The sequence below is a fragment of the Mastigoproctus giganteus genome, chromosome 2 (genome assembly GCF_048544385.1).
Source record: "Mastigoproctus giganteus isolate SK-2022 chromosome 2, ASM4854438v1, whole genome shotgun sequence".
NCBI classification, from domain to species: domain Eukaryota; kingdom Metazoa; phylum Arthropoda; class Arachnida; order Uropygi; family Thelyphonidae; genus Mastigoproctus; species Mastigoproctus giganteus.
The window spans coordinates 121,150,290-121,173,702 of NC_143576.1; the positions used below are offsets into that span (position 1 = coordinate 121,150,290).

Sequence of the window (23,413 nt, forward strand, 5' to 3'; positions counted from 1 at the left end):
AGAGAGAGAGAGAGAGAGAGAGAGAGAGAGAAGTAGAAGGGAATCATCAAGAAAAAGAAGAATGCTGATATCCAGCTCAGTACCCTGGGTGTGCCAAGCACATACTCACCAGATGTGAGCCCATGGGCACGTCAGGTTTCAAAATTTTAGTTACTGGTAAATAAAAATATTAAAAATTTGTGTGAACAAATGTTTTCACTTTCTTAATTATTGTTACATTATTTCATTTAAATGTTCTTCTTTGATTGTATTAGATGATAAGACAGTTTTCTAATGAATGGAAATGGCCTATAGTATACAATAAAAAACTAAAAAAAATTAACTCCAAAAATAAAATGCACAAAATCATAAGCAGCACACATTTAAATATGTGATAAAAGAATACATTAACTGGTATTGCATCATCATAACAACACAGTGCCACCACATTTTGGTTTTGAATAAAAAAATAAAAAATAAATAAAGCTTGATATATATAGAGTGTCTCAAAAATATTGGTACAAACGTTTAGGGGAGGTAGGTAACATCTAAAGGAATGTGAATCGCATAGGAACCCATAACTGGAAACATCACCGTAAGTCAGTACACGGCTCTGTTCATCAGTTCGCAAGAGGGAAAATTTCTGGTTTACTCATTCAAGCAGTAGTCGCCGCACGAAGAGCATGCATCGATATACGAACTGTGAGCTGGCAGACATGCACCTAGTGTATGGATTAGCAGAGGGCAATGGACGAGCCGCTCAACGAATTTATGGAGAACGCTTCCCAGACAGGCATGTACCAGACCACTGTTTGTTTTCACGTGTGCATCAAAATTTGTGCGATTATGGGTCATTTAAGAGGTAACAGGAGTAGTGCGGGCAGACCACGTTCAATGCAAACTTCCGCCATGGAAGAAAGTGTGTTGAATGCCGTCCAGAATAATCCTATTACCAGCACATGTGCCGTTGCCTCTGCCTTAGGAGTGTTTTGTTCCAGTGTACAGCATGTCTGGCACGACGATTCCTTACACCCCTTTCATCTCCAAAGGGTTCAGTTACTGCTCCCCCAAGATCATCCTGCACATGTGGCTTTTGCACAGTGGTTTCTCCAAGAAAGTGTTCAAGACTTGAATTTTCCAGCCTATGTTTTGTTCATAGATGAGGCTTATTTCATTCGGGAAGGCTTATTCAATCAGCACAATGCTCATGTGTGGGCTCACGACAACCCACACGGTGTGCGCCCCCATGCGGCACAACATTGCTTTGCAATAAATGTGTGGGCAGGTATGGTCAGTGACTGCTTAGTCGGCCCATACCTGTTACCATCCCTCATGAACTCCACTAAATATTGGATCTTTCTTGAACAAGTTCTACCAAGGTTACTTGACGATGTTCCAGCAAATGTGAGATGCAACATTTGGTTTCAACATGATAGGGCGCCTGCCAATTATGGAAGGTGTGTTCGTGACCATTTGAACAGGCGTTTTGGGCATTGATGGACCCCGTTGCCTGGCCCCCACGCTCACCTGATTTATCGAGCATTGATTTCTTTCTGTGGAGGGCCCTCAAATCTATCGTGTATGAATTGCCTATGGAGATGGAAATGGATCTCGTGGTGAGACTCGTCTGCGCTGCTGCTACTGTGAAAGAAACTCCAGGTGTGTTTAACCGTGTCCGCCAATCCGTGCTCCGTCGGTGTCACGCATGCATCGCGTCTCATGGTGGAACCTTCGAGCATTTGTTGTAACATCATGAAATGCATCCATCTCTTACTCCATTGTTAATATTATGTCAAATAAATGTTTGCCACTAATTACTGTCTTGTGTCATTTCTGCTTCTTGTGCCACTGCTACTACTTTCCTGTGACGTTTCTGGTTATGGGTTCCTATGTGATTCACATTCCTTTAGATGTTACCTAACTCCCCTAAACGTTTGTACCAATATTTTTGCGACACCCTGTATATAGATATTGAAACTTCAAAGAAGTACTGTTTCTTTAATTAAAAAAATACATTTTTGAAATCAGCTTAAAAACTCTACAAGAAAAATAAAAATTTAATGAAGAAACAAATCCTTTACCTCGCAGTGTCATTCTTCACTTACCAGAAGTTACAACAGCTGCAATAACTTTCCAGAGAGAAGTTCCTTCTTTGTTTTCAGGGGTTTCATCTTTATCAGGACTGCTTGATTCACCTCTGGTAAACAAAAATTGGGGAGGTTTGGCTGGCAATGGCTGGGAAGGCTTACGTTGGGAACGAACTGCTGTAGGTAGATTCCCTTTGCGTGATCTCTTTTTATAATCTTGAATAAGTTCAGAATCCTTAATATCGCCAGCTTCAATATCAGTGCAATCATGTAATGTGTGATCTGGATTCAAATAAAGCATGTAGAGCTAAGGGAGTAAAAACAGTATTTTTCATTTTATGGACACAAATTCATTTTAACATAAAAACCATTATGCAAAATTTCTTAATTATTATCTAGCAAATTTCAAATATAGTATGGATAAAAAACAACCATTCAGTTACCCAGCTGAATGCTCGAGCTACACTTGTGCATCAAACATGCGAATTCCCAGTGGCAGAAATCACTAGTCACCCATGAAGTAGCTACAGTAGGTGACTATTGTCGGGGAAAACAGGAAATATACTGTGCAAAAAAGGGTGGATGGAATAGGACTGGGGCACATCTGACTGAGTTGCAGTTAATGACAGAAAAGTTATCTTTTAAGGGAACAAAGGTGATATTGTAAACACTAATGATATTAAAAACAGTAGTGATCTAGAATTTCCTATATAGATAGGGCAATGCTGAGGAAAAGCTGGGAGTTAGGATTAAATTTGTGTTTGTAACATTGCCGAAACATGATAGGAAAGAGTACATTATGAGAGTCTGTTAATCAATATAGAACTGAAGAAACTTTGCAAGGCTCATTAGGGAAGAAGTTTTCATGGTCTGTGCTTGTTAACAGGAGACTTTACAGATAGGATACACTCACTTAAATAGAAGGAGTGCAAGGATATTTGCTAATGCTGTTGAGGCAGTAACAGATGTGTCAGAAAAATGCTAGTCTGGGGATACAAAGAATAGTATTAGATACATGGTGAAAGGAAGCCACACACACACACCACCAATCCAACTCCCTCCTCACATAGGTATCTATCCAGCTGAGCTTTGAATTTTTCCAAGCTGTCAGCCTCAACTACCCATGGAAGCAACTTATTCCAATAATTAACAACTTGCTGGCTAAAAGAAAAATTTCCTGCAATCCAGTCTAACACCCCCTTCTTCCTAAATTTCAATTTATTGTCTCTGGTTGGGCATCGTTTATAACAGTGAAAAGTTAACCATCATGAAAATTCAGCCATCTCATTTCAAAATTAGAGTTCAAAATAAAACCGCACCTGTCAGAGTAGTCCTACTTCTCCTTCATTTATGATGCAAATTTAATATTGTTACATCATCTAAGCTATGAATGCACCATGTTAACTGTTTTCAGGAACAGCTAGAGATTGTACTCTCACAAGGGCTGAAATGGCACTATCCAATCATGGACCTCTTCAGAGATGATCCAGAAGATCTTCAACCAGTAAAATAAGAATGGGAGCCAAAGGGGAACACTGCAATATGGCCTAAGTTGCCCTTGCGCCAGAGAACACCACAGGTGAACATTGCAAATTCCAAGTGATGTCTCAAGAATAAATGAAATTTTACCACTATGCTAGCAAAAATGCAGTGATGATGTTCAACAAACAACAGACATATACAACTGAGATATCAACCCTTGCCAGATCACCCCAATATAATCAGCATGCAGCTGAAGAAGTGCTGACCTTCTTTGGCATCAAAAAAGGAAACAACATATAGAACTGACTACTGCGTTGGTTCATCTGAAATGCTAAGATAAAAGTAAAGTATCTGAATAATATCAGAAGTGTGACCTAAATGGATATAAGTAACTGAACTTTTCAATATAGCTATAATGAGCTCATAACACATTTCGTGCATGAAGAGATACACACCCCAACATATTAATGGGCTAGATAATCATTGTTTCTTAATATGGGCTAATTAACTACAGTTGCCCCCATATCCACTGATTCAGTTACCCACGGTTAACCATGGAAAAAAAAAAAAAGAAAAACTTAACACATACTACTCGCGTGTCCAATATGATGCTTCCCTTTATTTTTTATGATGTCAATTTTAAATCGAATAGCTTCCCTTTATTTTTTAGAATGTCGTGTATGGTTTGGTCACAAACATTATAAGGGTTCTTTAGAGATTTAACGAATGCACTGTTTTCAAACTTTTGAATAATTTCAAGTTTTTGTTTAATTGAAAGCACAACTCTGTGGTTGCCCATCATTTTCACGATTTCTAAACAAAAAAAAAAAAAAAATTCTGATGACCCTGACAAATAATGAAACAAAATTTGTCCTTTTGCAGTGCAACGGAACACAACAATCGACGCGACGCACTAAATGAAACTAAACATCTGGTTTCTCTCTTTTTTTTTTTTTTTTTTTTTTTGAGCAGTAGGTGTGAAGACTGTTATTGTTGTTGTTATTTGGCTTTTAGGAGCATTAGAAACTAAGGCCATATTGCTCCGGGAAATGCGGTGGTCATTCCCTGACCTTTCCGCATCCTCTGTATTTGGTGGTGACGGGCTCGAACCCTGGTCTAATCAAGAAGCGTGTGCTACGCACTGCTGCTCCTTCCCACCTGGCTACGGAGGCACCGGCGTGAAGACAGTGGGGGTTGTGCAAGATAATAGGTACACTAATCTCCCAATGACGACTTATAACGCCGGTTCTTGTTGCTTATTTAAGACTTGCAAAATATCTGTTTATACCTCTTCTAGTTATTACTTGAATTTTATGATTTCTGTTTTTTTTTTTTTGTTTTTTTTTTAATTTGGAGTCTCGAAGTGTTCCGGTTAATTCAATCCTGGTAAATCGAGAGTCTGCTGTATTTTATTATTACCATATTTAATGTTGACAATGTCTTACTGTGTGTTTAATTTATCAATTAAACTTTATTATACGTATGTATGTATGTACAAGAAAATCACGTTATATATGGGGTTTAAGCCATCCATGGTAGGGAATGTATCCCCCCGTGGATATGGGGGCCTTACTGTATATTGTAACAAAGAGTCAGTACAAGGTATTTGTGTCCAATGTTCAGTAAAGATCCATATTCTAAATGAGGGTGAAATAAATATAAAAATGAGATTTAAGATAAAATGAGCAGATGGAAAGTATGTTTTAAGGAGCATTAAATAAGAAGTATTCAAAAAATAATAAGAATATCACAAAATACAGTTCTTCTGGAGAAGTGAGAATGGTCCTCGTTAAAATGAAAAGTGGGAAGGCAGTGTTCTGATAGTGTATATGTGCATACCAGTGCCTAATGCTTGGAAAGGTAAGAATTGGATAGCTAGTGAGATTTTCACTAAGGTAAAGGCAGAAATCTAGATGATTAGTGTATATCTATAAAAATAAAGATGATACACAGAATTCTGCAAGTTAAAAAGATATAACGCTTATGAGCCATATTAGGATCAGGAAGATATGGAAAGATATTTATTTTTGCAGATGATGACTGACCACAAAGAAAAAGCTAAGTTTGAAGATGGCCTTATGGCAAAAAAGGCCATCTTCAATTTTGGAGACAGTCGGTTTGAGAATTAGCAGAACCTGCTAATTCTCAAAATAGCAGTCATTAACTCAGGTGTCAAATGCAGTCACAATCTATATCTAAAAGTGGTATTACCTTATCGTTTTATAAATCATCTGAATTTTATAAATTCATTTAAGCAAACCACATGGGACTGTTCAGTGATATTACTTTGAAGCACAAATATTAAGAAGAAATAATGAACCAAAAACAAGAAGGAATAAAACTAAAAAATAAAAATAAAAATAAAAATACTTCAAAACCTTGACAATTTGGATTAAAAAGAGCTAAAAGTGCTGAGAATGGAAATGAGAGCTTTCAGTCTGAAACCATCATCTCTCAACTTTGGATATAATGAGAGCAATTATTCTCCTTTTTGCTTTCATTATTCTTTTTTTTCAGCAGATGTCAGTCTCAGGCAAAAGCCATTTCAGTTCGCAATGCTTTGAACTCTTTTTTTTTTTTTTTTTTATTCTGGAAATGATCAAAACCATTGAGGAGCATTTTGGGGTAATTTTTATCTTTAAGTTTTATTATTTGCTATTTTTGGTTGATTATTACTTCTGAATACTTGCGGTTGAATTTTATGAAGTGAAGTAAAATCACTGAAACAGTCTTTTGTAGGAGTTTTATAAAAAGATAAGGTTATAACATCAAAACAGAATTTGTAGAACTAAAACAATACATAAATTTGTGATTTTAAGTGACGGATCAGTCATCCAGGGGATGGTTAAATTACTAAGACTGTAACAAACTAAATTATATCTGAGTAGATGAAGTGGGAGAAGGCTAGTGGAATGTTGTGTGATGTGTCAAAGGGACTTAGGGTCAAAGGAAGGTTTTATTGATGAATGGCAAGGCCAACTGTGTCGTATGATGCAGATACTGAGGTGGATGATCAGCATACATGTGAAATACAGAATATGAAATGAATATATCAGAAGGAGCTTGAAGCAATGGCTCTTGGAAGAGAGAAGTTCAGAAGCACAGGTTGTGGCAGTTTGGATATATTAAAAGGTGGTCAGCAGTAAACAGATTAACAAAATTATGACGATTCAAGCAGAACGTAACCATACGGGATGATACTGAAGAGAGTAAAAAGAACAACAGGGAATATGATATTACAGAGAAATAGCTCTTAGCAGGAAAGAGACTTGAAAGAATAACAATTTTTTTGAGGTATTGCTCAAAGCATCAAAGGCGGATATTGTTAGGATATCAGAGACGTGGTGTCACACAGATATAAGGAATGCAGAACTGGAATTTGCGGGAATTACAACATCTACAGAAAGGATAGACAGGATAGGAAGGGAGGAGGTGTTATGCTATTAGTTAAGAAACACATACAATACAAGGAAGTGAAGCCAGTTGACATCGCTGGACAATGCAGTGTCAAGTCAGTTTGGTGTGACATAAGCATTGGGAGATCAAAATTGAGAGTAGGAGTATGCTATAGGTTTAATAACTCTGATGAGTATAATAAGAAACTGTACAGGGAAATAGAGTGGGCCAGTAAATCAGAGAGTCTTATAATGGGAGATTTTAATTTCCCAGATATTGACTGGAATTTGTGGGTTGGTCACTCACACACTAGCAAGGCTTTTGTGGATTTATTGGATGATTGTTTTCTACATCAGCATGTTCGGGAGGCAACTAGAGAGAGTAATACTCTTGATTTGATTATCAATAGTGATTCTTCATGCATTAAGAATCTGCAAATAAAGGAACCACTAGGTGGCAGTGATCACAGTGTGCTGAAGTGGGATTTACTCAAAGAGGTAACTACCATCAGAGGTAAAGGGAAGGGTTTTGTTTTCGTAAAGGCGACTACGATGGTCTGAGACAGTATTTAAATTCTATACAGTGGGACCAACTGATGATGTTACAGCAAATTCAAAATGGGAAGCATTCCAAGAACTTATCTTTGAAGCTACTAGGCTTTACATACCAACTAAGAAATATTGTTCAAGGTTTAGGCCTAAATGGATGTCAGATGAACTAACGAGACATATGGCAGAGAAGAAAAATGCATGGGATACATATAAATTAACACGTGACACAGAAGACTATGATTGATATAAGTTGATCTGTAACCAAGTTACAAAGGAGGTTAGGCAGGCGAAGGCATATTACGAGAAGTCTTTGGCAAGGGATGCAAAGAAAAACAGCAAGAGTTCTTTACTTATGTAAACTCTAGAAGGGGATGAATCAGATTAGTCCACTTGATATCGATGGTTCAACTGTTGATGATCCTGCACAGGTAGCTAACAAACTAAATGAATATTTTGCATCGACATTCACACACGAGGAGTTATTAAGCGAGGGGAATGCCAGAGGTGTATTCAACTCTGGCAGTAAGCTAGATAATCTTGTAATAACTGAGAGTAAAGTGGAGGAGAAATTGTTGAAGATAAACACAAGAAAGGCACCTGGGGTGGATGGGATCTATCCAGTTATATTAAAGGAGGCAGCAAAGGAAGTAAGCAAACCCTTAGCCATAGTCATGAGAGCTTTCTTGGACTCAGGAGAGGTACCCATAGATGGGAGATGTGCAAATGTGACCCCAATTCACAAAGGAGGATCAAAGGCTGACACAAGTAATTATAGACCTGTGAGTTTAACTTCTGTTCCAGGAAAATTAATGGAGGCACTGGTTAAAGAAGCACTGCAGGATGACCTAGACAAGACTTCAGTTATAGCTCGGACCTAGCTATGGTTTTGTTAAGGGGAAGTCTTGACTGACAAATTTGATTGGATACTATGATGCAGTCACAAAAGAACTGGATGCAGGGAATAACTTTGATATTATATACTTGAATCTTAAGAAGGCTTTTGATACTGTTGCACATGGAAGACTGCTGCACAAACTGGAGCAGTGTGGCATTGGAGGCAAATTGCTGCTATGGATAAAGGGGTGGTTGATGGGGAGTAGACAGAGAGTGGTAATCAATGGACACTGCTCATCGTAGACTAATGTTATTAGTGGAGTCCCTCAGGATTCAGTGTTGGGTCCATTATTGTTTTCTATATTTATAAATAATATTGATGATGGTATATCAAGCTTAATGTCCAAGTATGCAGACGATACAAAGGTTGGCAGGGTTTTTAAGGACACTACTGACACTATGCTGCTGCAACAGGATCTGGAAAGGTTGAGCGGATGGGCTGAGAGGTGGCAAATGAAGTTTAACATTGACAAATGAAAAGTACATATGGGAAACAGCAGCCCCAGAGCAACGTATCAACACTGTGGTACTACACTGACAGTGGAAGAGAATGAAAAGGACCTGGGGGTAATTGAATTGCAGGCCGATATGAAGTTCTCTGAGCAGTGCAGATGGGCTGCAAGAGTAGCTCATGGTATATTGTCAATGATATATAGGAATATTTCTAGCAGGGATAAGGAGGTGATTATTCCCTTGTATAAGGCAATGGTCAGGCCACACCTATCATACTGTATACAGGTCTGGAGGTCTCATTTCAAGAAGGATGTAGAGCTGCTGGAACGAGTACAGAGAAGGGCAACTAGATTGGTGAATGGAACAAAGGGTTGCTCTTACGAAGAAAGGCTTAAGTTTTGCAAATTACAGTGTCTGGAGACTAGGCACCAGCGAGGTGATCTGATAGAGGTGTATAAAGCCTTGAATGGTTTAAGCATGCTCAATGCTGATGGGATTCTTCCTCTAGCTCAGAAAAATCACCTGAGAGGGCATAAATTCAAATTGAGGAAAGACAGATGTAGGATAGATGTACAGAAATTTGATTTTAGCCAGCGGGTAGTTGGTTGGTGGAACAGACTTCCATCCCTTGTTGTGGAAGTTGATAGCCTAAATAAATTTAAGGCTCAGCTGGACAGGTATTTCAAACGAATGGAGGGGTGAAGTTTTTTTTTTTTTTTTTGGCTGATGCTGCATAAGCTTGCTTTCTTGCATCATATGCCTCTGCTAATGCTACAAAATAATTAGGGAAAAGGCCTTAATATTATGATGCTAATTCATAATCATCGATATAATTATTATTAATCAGAATGAAATGAAACATAACTTTCAATTCACAAGAATTCCTCAATTCTTGTGACTTAATGTCTCTCAAGAGTTGCCTAGCTATTACAAGATGTTGCCCTAGTATTCTTGTGTTTGCTCTCCTTGAATTTCATTACTCTCTCTCTCTCTCTCTCTCTCTCTCTCTCTCTCTCTCACACCAAAGTATTGCAAAGTCAGAGGGCAAACATGTTCCAGTGAATGAAACAAAGGCCAATTTGCATAACACACTTTGGATAAACATACAGATGAATCATAAGAAATGAAAGAAAAGTGACTCGTGTAAACAATTCAACAAAAGTGAGCATTGAGGATGAATAATGAAAGCAGCAGTGATGCTCTACTTTTGTTCACTTTGGGGGAAATCACTGCAGATGAATCATCAAGAATGAACATAATTATCATGGGTAAACATTGCACATTCAATTTCAGCTAAATGAATTCAACTAAGCTGTGTATGACTATGTAAGTAATCTGGTAAAATTCTAGATTACAAAATGAGAGCAGTTCAAAAAATTGCCATTCAATCTTTGATACTGGATTTAAATTTAATGGGTGTGGCTGAAAGTAATGTGAAAGCAAAGATCAAAACAATTTGCTTTTTTTTTTTGTTAGTTGTTGGCGCATCGGCTTCTGTGGCCATATTGCACCTCCCAAGGTTTTTGCATTTTCTATTCTGATCCAAGCCCGAGGCGGGATCTGAACCCACGAAATTTGGGTTACCCACCTGGCTAGCTTGTTTGTTTGTTATTTGGTTTTTAGGAGCATTAGCAACTAAGGCCATATTGCTCCGGGAAATGCGGTGGTCATTCCCTGACCTTTCCGCATCCTCCGTATTTGGTGATGACGGGCTCGAACCCCGGTCTAATCAAGAAGCATGTGCTACACACTGCTGCTCCTTCCCACTTGGCTACGGAGGCGCCCACCTGGCTAGCCCGGTAAAACAATTTGAATGCATTAAAAGCAGAAAGAGGTTCTCTCATTAAGAGCCTTTAACTAAGGCAGGGTGAACAAGGTACTTGTTCGCTATGCCTTAGTTAAAGCCAACAGTGTAAGAACATGTGTTGAAATGAGTACAGAGAAGGGCAACAAGATTAGTGAATGGAACAAATGGTTGCTCTTACGAAGAAAGGCTTAAGTTTTGCAAATTAGTGTCTGGAGACTAGGTACCTGCAAGGTGATCTGATTGAGGTGTATAAAGCCTTGAATGGTTTTAGCATGCTCAATGCTGATGGGATTCTTCCTCTTGCTCAGAATAATCACCTGAGAGGGCATAAATTCAAATTGAGGAAAGACAGATGTGCGGAAGTTTACCTTTAGCCAGCGGGTAGTTGGTTGGTGTAACAGACTTCCATCCTTTGTTGTGGAAGTTGATAGCCTAAATAAATTTAAGGCTGAGCTGGACAGGTATTTGGAATGAACGGAGGGATGAAATGGGAGCATATTTTTTTTTTTTTTTTTTGACTGATGCTGCATAAGCTTGCTTTCTTGCATCATATGACTCTACTAATGCTAATGCTAACATGTGATTTAAGAATGCCACGTATATGCACACATACATTATACATTTGCTGTTACTTTTTAAACTTTGAAATACTGTAAAATGAGTGCAGCATGCATTTTAAAGTGTTCCATTATTTATTTATTTATTTACAGTTAATTTATAATGTTCATTTATTGATAAGAAACTAGAGGAATGCAATATTTCTCTTCCGCAATGGGAGCAGGAATACCTAATTACAGCTCTACTCTTGTTACACTATTTTGTTTTTGAATTAATTGCATCATTTTAGTTGTTCTTCAGATATTTGAAAGTGATTTTTAAATGTCTTGGTCTTCCACAGTCTATGCCCTCAATATTCTGATGCTGCTAAAATATTGCTTCAGAATCCAATGCTTTACCAATGCCAACATTTTCTACTTTATATTTGAAATGATTATACTTCACTCACTAATTAAATGTTCACAGATAATATGAATCCTGACACATGCTATCTCACTTTGCATCATATTGAAGACAACTGATCTACTATCAGTGATACTGATTCAGCCAAAGAGTATCCTGTAAATTGGCCTTAATGCTTGTGTTGCATTCAAGATGGATAAACGACACATGAAATTATGTCATATGTATAATTTACCGAGACACAGAAATATTTTAGTCTGTAAATATGTAAACTTTGTTATATTCACCAGGCTGGAATATAAAGCATATATAAATATATAAAGCATAGCGAATACAACAAAATATTTAAAAGGTAATACTATAAGCTTTAAATCTGCACTGAGCTTACCAGCAAACAGTTTATACAGCCTCCATATAGAGAGAAGAATTCAAGAGTGTTCTCTTGAATTCTGTTTCACAGTGAAGTGTCATCATTATGACACTTCACTGTGAAGTGTCATCACAGTGAAGTGTCATCATTATGAAATAGAAAATTTCCTCTACCTTTTATTTAGATCTTTATAAATAAGGATTTGTCTTCTTTTCAAAGAAATAGTCATACACTGGTGTGCACAACTTAAGGACCAACACTATTTCTAAAGGTTACAGCCACAAAATCTTTACTTAAGGTACTCTTTACTGATGATTTTTTTTTTTTTTTTAGTTAGTTGTTGGCACATCGGCTTCTGTGGCCATAATGCACCTCCCAAGGTTTTTGCAGTACTCTGATCCAAGCCCGAGGCGGGATTCGAACCCGCGACCTTTGGGTTGCCAGGCAGGCACTTTACCCACCCAGCTAGACCGGTCGGCCTTTACTGATGAGGGTAGATTCAGTCTCAGCAGCGATTCTGAATGTTAGCTAATCTGGCGAGAGGTTGGCACAAGGTATCACACCGCAAACATCACTGAAAGGGATCGATATGGTGGCCGAGGTGTTCTCGTCTGGGGAGGCATTATCTTGGATGGACGTACACAACTCCAGATACTGGAAGGTGGTACTGTAAGTGGTGCACACTACTGTACTGAGGTAATCCTTCTCCATGCAAATCTGTTCCGAGGTGCCATTGGCCCCGAGTTCATGTTTATGGATGATAACGTCACACCCCATCGCACTGCAGCTGTGATATGCTTCTGGAAAGTGAGGACATTGTTCATATGGATTGGCCTGCCCGTTCCATCAATCTAAATCCCATTGAACACATATGGGATGCTCTGGGGAGACGCCTAGCGGCACGTCCACACCCACCAGAAAATGTTCACCAGCTGAAGATGGTGCTGACAGAGGAATGGACGATGTTACCACAAGAACCTTTCAACAACATTGTTCTAAGTATGGACAGGTGGTGCAAAGCATGCATCAACATTAGGGGTGGCCGCATCTCCTACTGAGGACCACCTCTTCCCTTTGTTCCATCTTTGGCAGTGATGCATCTGTATCATGGCAGCCAATGCTATGCTGCCATTTTTGAATAAAGTCCATCTATACCGTTTTGTTTCCGTTGTTGTGTCGGTGTTGTTGCCTTCATAATTTCTGTACCTGACGAGGTTCCTTTGGTATGCTTTTCTCATATCCGGGCCACTCCTATGAGAAGCTACAGGTGGTCCTTAAATTTTGCACACCAGTGTATTATAATTCAACAGCTGGCATGCATTTGATAACAATTTAAAATTTCACAAAATTTATTAATTAATACAGACAGTTTTTAAAATTAATTTATATTTAAAATGTAAATAAATACAATCATTTCAAATTATAAAACAGAATGTTTACCCTTTCTGACACAGAAGTTTCAATTTCTTTCTCTTCACTGTCAAGGGTATTTTTCATCCAGTCAAGAACCATATCACAGAGGTGCTTCTCACATGTAGCATCCATCTCTTCATTGCTATTTTGAAGAAGTTCTACCTGAACTTGTGGCAGTGCCAAAAATTCTTTAGTCTTAGCAACTTCAGCAATCTAATACCAAAACAAATACTCATAAGACTTCTAAAGAGAAATCAAAGAGATTGAATTATAATTACAGCAATAATTCAATGTACTAGAATGAGATTATCTCTAATATTATGCTTACCTTCAGAAATTACAGTTTTATTGAAGAAGTCTATAGAGAATATGAATGTGGCATAGCCACATTCTCTATAGATTATCAATTACACACTATTAATTGATTTTCATTAAAATACAATAATTTCCTCCAGGGTCTTTATTCATCAGAATTCTGAACTTTTTTTTTTTTTTTTTTTTTATGACAGTAGATGCTAAATAAGATTTTCTTCCTTGCATCACTCTGCAATTTTTATAATAATAATAATAAAACTAAAATTAACATGTACATTTCTTTATATTTATCGAACTGAACATTATCCTTTGGGTATCACAATATGGCAGCAGGCATTCACTGGTTGTCATCAAGGCACTATCTGTTTGGATCCTGTCAGTAGTGCATCAGTGATCAGCAGCATGCATATAATGGGTTGTATATGTTGTATAGTATGAATACGCAGGACGGTTGTGAAGTATGGATACACAGGACAATGCTTAAAGCAAGGTAAATTTTTCCTCCAATTTCACCTAAGTTATATTTATTAATAAATATTTAATCAAGTTCCTTTTACTGCAATGAAGGAAATTTCTGATGGCATTACCATCTCTACATAAAAAACTGAGCATTACAGAATCTGGGACGAAGTTTGTAGAGATATTCATTGTTTATTAATTCCAGCTTTAATTACTATGAAGTTTTCAATGTAAGGGTGAGGTTAGAAATACAAAGTATTATAAAGCATGAAGCACATTTTCCAGACCACAGTTTCAGGTAATTTAAATAATAAAAGTATGGACATACAACACAACTTTCAATTTTTTTTAACTTATATTTATTAATGTTTAATTAATTAATCAAGTTCCTTTAATTATTTAATCAATTTCCTTCATGATATGGTAAACCAAAATTGATGAAAGTTTACTTTTCCATGAAAGTTGAGTTGTACATCCATACTTTTATTATTTTCATTTTTTATTATTATAAAATATGAAAATATAATGAACAAATGCTAACACTGGATTTGTAGCAATTATTTTTGCAATGTAAGTGTGAGGATGACGAGAAAAATTATAAAATATTACCAAATAACAGATCATTGCATCTAGAAGTATAGCTTGCATTATAGACTATAGTTTTAGATGATTTAAATAACAAGGCTACCTACAAGTATTCGCATTAAGAGTATGTATGCAAAAGACTTTCAAAAAAGGACTTCAAAGAATAAATGAATAAAGGAACACCTTTGTTTGAAAGCTACAATTATCAAGTAGCATCTGCCATTCCTAGAAAATTACAAAATAGTTGCCAGATGACACCCAGAACAATACATTTAGAAGTAAATAATTTGAAGATGCATGTAGTTAACAATAAGAGAAACTATACATTAAGGCCAAACCCTTACGGCCTTCATGAGGATTTGTGGTAAAAATGAAGGAAACAAAGAAGGGTTGTGGATGATATACCATGCTTTGTGTATCAGTGAATGATCTGAATCACTGTGGTGTCATTGTGGGCTCTGATTAGTCTTCCTAGAGTTTATTTTCCTATATTATAAACAGGCTGCAAGGATAGCTGATGGGGTTTTGTCAATGATATACAAGAATTCTGCTAATATGGATAATGTAGTTATTATCTCATTGTATAATTACCCCTTGTGCAAGGCTCAAGGGGTAGAATTTTTTTCAGCATGCTCTGTGCTTGTTAACGGGAGAGACTGCTTCTACAGGGATGGGATACGTTTAAATAGAAAGAGTGCAAGAATATTTGCTGATACTATCGAGGCAGTGTTAGGTGGGTCGGAAAACTGCTAGCTTGGGGGGATCCACAGACTAAAAAGTTAAAAGTAGCTGCAGGCAGAGGTGTAGATGATTCTTGCACTATTTCTATTAGAATAAGCAGCGGCCTGGAGCGAGGGGTGTTGGGGGTTTCTGGGACTGATGGCAGTCATCGTGAAACAGGTGGGTATATGGGATGTGTTAGGGTAACCAATAATAAGAATGGGTATATGTATACTTGCATGTATACCAATGCTAGAAGTATAGTAAATAAATTTGATGAATTTGAAGTGTTGGTCAAGACATCAAAGGCGGATATCGTTGGGATAGCAGAGATGTGGTGTCACACAGATATAAGGAATGCAGAACTGGAATTTGGGGAGTACAATGTGTCCGGAAAGAATAGGAAGGGAGGAGGTGTTATGCTGTTAATTAAGAAAAACAAAATCAAAAGGAGTACATCCAGTTGATATAGATGAACAGTGCACTGTTGAGTAAGTTTGGTGTGACATAAGCACTGTCACACCAAACAAAAATAAGAGTAGGAGTGTATTATAGGCCTAATGACTCGAATGAGTACAATGAATAATTGTACAGAGAAATAGAGTGGGCTAATAAAACAGAATGTCTTATAATGGGGGATTTTAACTTCCCAGATATAGACTGGAAGACTGGAACTTATGGGTTGGTCACTCGCACACTAGTAAGACTTTTGTGGATTTATTGGATGATTGTTTTCTGCAGCAGCATGTTCGAAAGGCAACCAGAGAGGGTAATATTCTTGATCTGGTCATCAGCAGTGATCATTCGTGTATTAAGAATTTGCAGATAAAGGAACGAATAGGTGGCAGTGATCACAGTGTACTGATGTGGGATTTACTTAAAGATATAATTACCAGAGGCTTAAGTTTTGCAAATTGCAGTGGGTGGATGGGATCTATCCATCCACCCACTGTTATATTAAAGGAGGCAGCAAAGGAAGTAAGCAAACCCTTAGCCATAATTATGAGAGCATCTTTGGACTCAGGGGACCACGGACTGGAGATGTGCAAATGTATCCCCGATTCACAAAGGGGGATCGAAGGGTGACACGAGTAATTACAGACCAGTTGGTTTAACTTCTGTTCCGGGTAAAATAATGGAGTCACTGGTTAAAGATGCATTGCAGGATCATCTAGCCAAGACTGCAGCAATAATTCAGACACAGCATGGGTTTGTTAAGGGAAAGTCTTGTCTGACAAATTTGATTGGTTGTTATGATGTGGTTACAAAGGAACTGGATGCAAAAAATAATTTTGATATCATATACTTGGATTTCAGGAAAGCTTTTGACACTTGTGCATGGAAGACTACTGTAGAAATTGGTGCAGAATGGTATTAAGGGTAAGTTGCTAAAATGGATAAAAGGATGGTTGAGTGGGAGAAGACAGAGGGTGGTAATCAGTGGGTGCTGCTCTTTGTGGACTAATGTTATTAGTGGAGTCCCACAGGGTTCGGTGTTGGATGCACTGTTGTTTTGTATATTTATCAATGATATTGATGAAGGTATATCAGGCTTAGTATCAAAATTTGCAGATGATACAAAGGTTGGCAGGGTTGTTAATGACAGTGTGTAACTGGAACAGGATCTAGAAAATTTGGGCAGATGGGCTGAGAAGTAGCAACTGAAGTTTAACATTGAAAAATGCAAAGTACTGCACATGGGTAGAAGTAACCCCAGAGAAACATACCAACTGTGTGGTACTACACTTAGGGTGGTAGAAAATGAAAAAGACCTGGGAGTAATTGTGCAGTCAGATATGAAGTTTTCTGAGCAATGCAGACAGGCTGCTAGGGCAGGTCATGGGGTGTTGTCAATGATATACAGGAATTTTGCTAGCAGGGAAAAGGAGGTGATTGTCACTCTGTATAAGGCAATGGTGTCAGGCCACGCCTTGAGTAGGTCTGGAGGCCTCATTTTAGGAAGGATGTAGATTGCTTGAGTGTGTACACAGAAGGGCAACAAGATTGGTGAGGGGAATGAAGGGATCCTCTTACCAGGAGAGGCTTAAGTTTTGCAAATTGCAGCAGCTGGAGACTAGGCACCTGCGAGGTGATCTGATTGAGGTGTATAAGGCCTTGAATAGGTTGAGCACGCTGAATTCTGATGGGATTCTTCCACTTGTTCAGATTACGAACCTAAGGGGGCATAAATTGAAATTGAGGAAGGACAGATGTAGAATAGATGTGTGGAAATTTGCCTTTAGCCAGCGGGTGGTTAATTGCTTGAACAAACTTCCATCTGTCATTGTGGAAGTTGATAGGTTAAATAAATTTAAGGAGGAACTGGACAAACATTTAGGGGGGATTGTTTTATAATTTTTTTTTTTTTTTTTTGGCTGATGCTGCATAAGCTCATACACTTGCTTTCTTGCATCACATGCCACTACTACTACTACTATAAGGCAATGGTAATGCTACATCTTGAGTACTGCATACAGGTCTGAGGCCTCATTGTAGGAAGGATGTGGACCTGCTGTAATGAGTACAGAGAAGGTTGATATTGGTGAGCAGAACAAAGGGGTGCTCTTACCAAGAAAAATCACCTCACAGTGCCTCATCTCCATATGCTGCAAATTGCAGCATATGGAGATGAGGCACCTGTGAGGTGATTTTATGGATTAAGCAAGCTCAATGCTGATGGAATTCTTCGTCTTACTCAAACCACACATTAGGGGGCACAAATTCAAATTGAGGAAGGATGGTTGCAGAAGAGATATGTAGAAGTTTGCCTTTAGCCAATGGTTGGTTAATTGTTGGAACAAACTTTCATCTGCTGTTGTGGAAGTTGACAGTTTAAATAAATTCAAGATCGAACTAGACAAACTACGGGAGGGAATGAATTGGTGAAATGGGAGGCACTGTGTGTTTTTTTTTTTTGGCTGATGTAGTATAAGCTTGCTTTCTTGCATCGTTTGCCACTGCTGATGCTAATTTACTATACTTTATTGTATTTTATTTTTGTTTTGATTCCTCCAGTTATCTACATACATGTACAAAATTATTTACTGGTGAATATATATTGTTCAGTGCTGTCACTTGTCACCTATTTTGCAATTTTCAAAGAACAGTAGCCACCAATCACAAAATAAGCCATAATTTATTGAGTAGTGTTCCATTATTCATATCTAGTATGTTACTAGAGTAAGTGTGATTGCCTTTAAATTCACTTATCAACTTAAAAAAAATTTTTTTTTGCAATTAAATAACCAATTAAAAAAAAAAAGGAAATACCTATGGTCATTATTTCAAAAACTTCAATGTAAATGTTATAAATAAAAAAAATAAATAAATTTCCATTTATACCCCAGACAACCGAGACTAAAGAAGTTTATTAGTTTCATTTTAACTGTTACAATAGGCCATGCACTTTTCATAGCATCATATGGATTCAATTTCACGATATGCACAATGGCATCTATGTTCATTGATCTCAGAAGATCCTCATATTTGTTTAAATAAAAAAATCAGTCCTGATACTTTGAGATCCTATTTTATGTGTGTATATATATACACATCAGTTGAGATTATACTATGAAAGATAGTTAAATTGGTTAAAAATAAAAATAGAAAAAAGACAAAGGATGCGGTGCAATGCAACCCCAATGTTATCTAATAAAATGGTAAATTAAAACCAGTTATGCAAAATGATAAAGCTTTATAAACAAAACTACCTAGTATAATTCGAATTTAAGAATTTAAATTATATTCATATCTTACCTAGCTTGTTGTTCTGCATAACTGGTTGTTGTTGTTTGAGGTTCATTGGCACAAGGGCTTCCTGGGCCAAAATTGATCCTATTCATTTTTTAATTTTTAGCTGTTAATCAAAAAAGATGGTTAGAAAAATGGATGCATTTCAAGTATTGGAATAATTCAACAAGATTAGCATGGTTTTCAAGAATGTGTGTCAAATTTATTAGTTCCTGCAAATTAGAGTATTGAAGGCATATTTCTGAAACTCCCAAGGCAATTCTGAGAGCACTGTGCTGGAAGGTATTTAGTCTCTGTAAAGTACTGTTGTTGACAGAATTATATATCAGAGATCAGCGGTCTAAATGAGACCTGATCATTGCTCTATAGAATTGTAGCAAAGTGTGGCAGCCTAAATCCCATGAGACAGATCAAAGTAATTTAATTTCTTCAAGCATATGGTTCACAGATGAGTCACAAAGGTCTGAAAGTTCCTTATCCAAAGCTCAGGATAAGAGTGAAATGCAGATCAGGGTCAAGATCCATGCAAAAATGAGTGGTGGTGGTGTGATTTTCTTCAGCCAGACAGTAGCCATTATTTAACATCCAAGATTCTATTTTAGCTACTATGAAGTGAACCTGCCTTTCAATTATGTTCATGCTCTGTGACTGACAGGTTAGGTCAACTGCATACATATAGATTTGAATGGTTTTTTGGACATCTTCTATCAGGCTATTAACTGGATTGCCAATAAGGTTGCGCTGAGTACGGAACCTGTGGAACATTGTCCTCCTGAATATGAAATTGACAGAGCATTCTGACAATGAAAAGCATTCTGACAATGACACCTGAAAAGCATGAAGGTGTAAGAAGTTCTGAATTATTTGAGGGAGATGGCCTTAAGACCCAAAAGTTAAGTCCATAAGAATTCCATGATGCCAAGTGGTGTTAAAAGCTTTCTCAATGTCTAGGTTGACTATGACCAAAGCACTGCAGATGTGGTATTCAAACTTGAAAAGCACATCAAGAGCGGATTTGCGTTTTCATAAATCATACTGATGATCAGTTAGAAGATTCTGTAAGTCTAGAATCCAGCAAAGTCTCATATTGATCATCCTTTCAAAGATTTTGCTTAAATAGCTTGTAAGTGATACTGGCTGATAATTTTGGACTACTTATAGGTCCCTGCCAGTTTTGGTATTGCACAAATAAAGGAATGGTGCCAAGAGAGGGCAGGTACATGTTTTCTGAAAAGATACTGTTAGAGTAAGTCAGTAAGATGTGTATGTCTTTACATAGATGTTTAATCACATTGTTTAATGAATACCACCCAGCTGCACTGTTCAATGATTCTTTGAGTTCAACCAAAGTACACATTTGATTTACAGCAGAGAAAGTTGTGTTGAGAAGTTCACCTTGTACTTTTCTCCATCCTTTGATTTGTTGAAAAGAGGACACATACATGGGAGAAGCAAAGATAGTAGAAATGAAACTGATTATAGCATTCACAATTTCAATAGAAGAGGAGGAATGATCATGTTCATTTCAGAAAATTACTGGAGATGGTGGGAATTTCCCATGTAGTGCTTTTATTTTTCTCCAGATAATTCCTGTGTTAGTATTTTTAATGATTGTTGAGGCAAAAGCAGTCCAAGGGTCATGTTTGGTTTATCTGTTGAGCTATGGCTTTAAGTTTTTTGTAAGCAATTTGATTGGTGATGGCTGAGAACTTTTGTAAAAGGTTCTAAGCTCAGTTTTTCTCTTGTTTGGCTTTGGTGCAATCTCTATTCCACCAGTTGTTCCAATGCATACATTTTCACAGGTGAGACTTTGGAATGAAAGCACCTTCTGCAGTTGGTATATGATTGGTAATGTGACCAGTTATATCATCAATAGGTTGATAACGGACATGGTTCCTGTGGAAATGAACATGAGTGGAGTAGTACTGCCAGTTTGCAGTGTTAAAATTCCAGGTGGTGCATTGCTCAAGGTTTGGACCTGTGTTTGAACTGAACAGATAATAGGAAAGTGATCACTATGAAATAATGGGTCACTCAGTACAAACCATTGCATACTTGGTTACAGAGATGGTGAGCAGATGCCCAAGTCTACTGTGAAAGTGGATGTGCATTGAAATCATCGAGTAGACACACAGGAAGTAGAAGTTATGCAATAAGATTGCTAAATTCTGTTCTAAAGCAAGGATACAATGGTGGAATATAAATGGATGCTCAGGGAGAGCGATATTCCTATCGCTATGTGAACTGCAATAACTTCTGAAGAAGGCTGTAATGTGATGTGTCTGGAGGGCACAGTAGATTTAACCAGTATTGTCACTCCCCCCTATGAGCAGAGGGTTCTGAATCTTCATCTCTTCTTTACATCATACATTTTGAAAACTTGGGAAAAGACTTCAGGTGGCAAAAAAGTTTCTTATAGGAATACACCCACTGGATTCATTTTTACAAGGAAACCTTTAAGTTTGTTGGAGTTGCTATGTTAGCCTCTACAATGCCACTGTACAAGTTCACACATTAATTAAGTTTAGGTGTTGAAGATTAATCAGGAGTTTTTTTTTGGAGTGGACTTCTGTCAATCTTGTTTCATTTTATCCTCTCTATGAAAGACAGGGCATACTGATTACATGGTATCATCTGCATTAAGTTGCAGCAATGTGTTATTTTCTGATGGGTCATCTATGACCATGTTTCCAGTAGTTGGTGGTACCTCTGTACAGACTTCAACATTTTTTTTGTTTTGTCATTTCATGTGCAGTGGTAGGAACATCAGGTGTATGTTGATTGGCGTGGTACTGCTCTCGGTGACTATGAGAAGTTGCTAATACAGCTTTGGCCCAGTTAGTGAGAGAGAGCGAGAGAGAGAGAGAGAGAGACCTGTTTGGGTTGTGGCTGAATTATAGCTCTGAGTGATAGATGCATATGATCATACAGGCATGACTAATATAACTTGTTTTCTTGCTTCTTTATTTTGGAAATATGATTATATTTCCAAATTTTCTTTCTTGTTTTCCATAACTTGAATGCTTTTGAAAAAGCAGGATGATTTCCTTTACAATTCAGGCAGGTGGATGCTGAAGCTGTACAAGCAGCTTGAACATGTTTCTTTGATCAACATATAGGGCAAGCAGAATCTCATCAGTAGTTCATTGGGGAGTAGTCATATTTCTAGCACTTAAAATAGAAAATGGCATTTGAGATGTATGGTCAAATCTTGCAGTTTAAGTAACCAACTTTGACAGTGGGTGGGAGGATTGATATAGTGAAATTCAAAATAACAGATCAAGTTGTGATAAGGTTACAATTTGTTTTGAACCATAATTCTTGTATTTGTTTCACCTTTTTCTCACTGAGCTCCTAGGTTTAGTTGTTCTTCTGCAACAGTGAGTACGTTCTATTTGCCGATAGCACTTTTGGAGATGCTCAGGGTGTTATGAGATGTAACTGATACTAGAATTCTATGAAATGTTAAATTTTAATAGTTTTATGTTGTTGTTGTTGTTGTTATGTAGGTTTCACGACACAAGGGTAACTATGGCCAAGATGTGTCTGTCAGAGTCACTATATTCATTTTACTGAATTATGGATATAATATCAAAGTGTATGTATTATTCTAAGATGTTTAATATACATAAAGAGTTGACTTAGGTTTTCCTTGTCACCAAGTATACGGATGAGAATAAGAGGAGCTTGTAAGTTTGCTAATGATCGGAAGGAGATGGTATGGATGGCTGAATAGGATGGACAATCAGTCAGAATGTGCCTTATTGTGAGTTGTATCTGGCAGACAGAACAGAGTGGAGGATCTTCTCCTAGAAGCAGATATTTGTGTGTGAGGATGGTATGCCTAATACACAGTCTTGTCAATATAACTTCTTCCCATCTACTCATACGTGAATTAGAATGCCATAAACATAGATCTTTATTTATTCTGCAGAGTTTATTGCACTGCTGTTCTCTCCAAAGTTGTGTCCAAATGGAAATATATTTTGCACGAAAGACGTCTCTATAATCTGTATAAGGTAAAAATTGAAAGCTATGTCTATAAAGATCTGGATTTTTTGAAGCTTGGTCTGCACGTTTATTTCCTGGGATTCCAACATGGCTGGGGATCCAACAGACAGAAACTTGTTTTCTTGCTTTTTGGAATTCTCTGAGATGTTTAATCAAGTTGTTTGAGGAGTATTTGCTATTT

At 37.4% G+C, this 23,413-nt stretch overlaps 1 protein-coding gene across 1 annotated transcript in view; it reads right to left on the reverse strand.

Moving 5' to 3' along the window:
- LOC150089533 (influenza virus NS1A-binding protein homolog) overlaps positions 1-23,413 on the reverse strand; it is a 302,567-nt gene that overhangs the window by 125,410 nt on the left and 153,744 nt on the right. Inside the window, exons 6-7 of the mRNA XM_090390017.1 lie at positions 13,420-13,605; positions 2,085-2,373 (exon numbers count right to left, since the gene is read on the reverse strand). Coding sequence (XP_090246143.1) covers positions 2,085-2,373; positions 13,420-13,605 — 475 coding nt within the window. The remainder of the gene's footprint in view (positions 1-2,084; positions 2,374-13,419; positions 13,606-23,413) is intronic.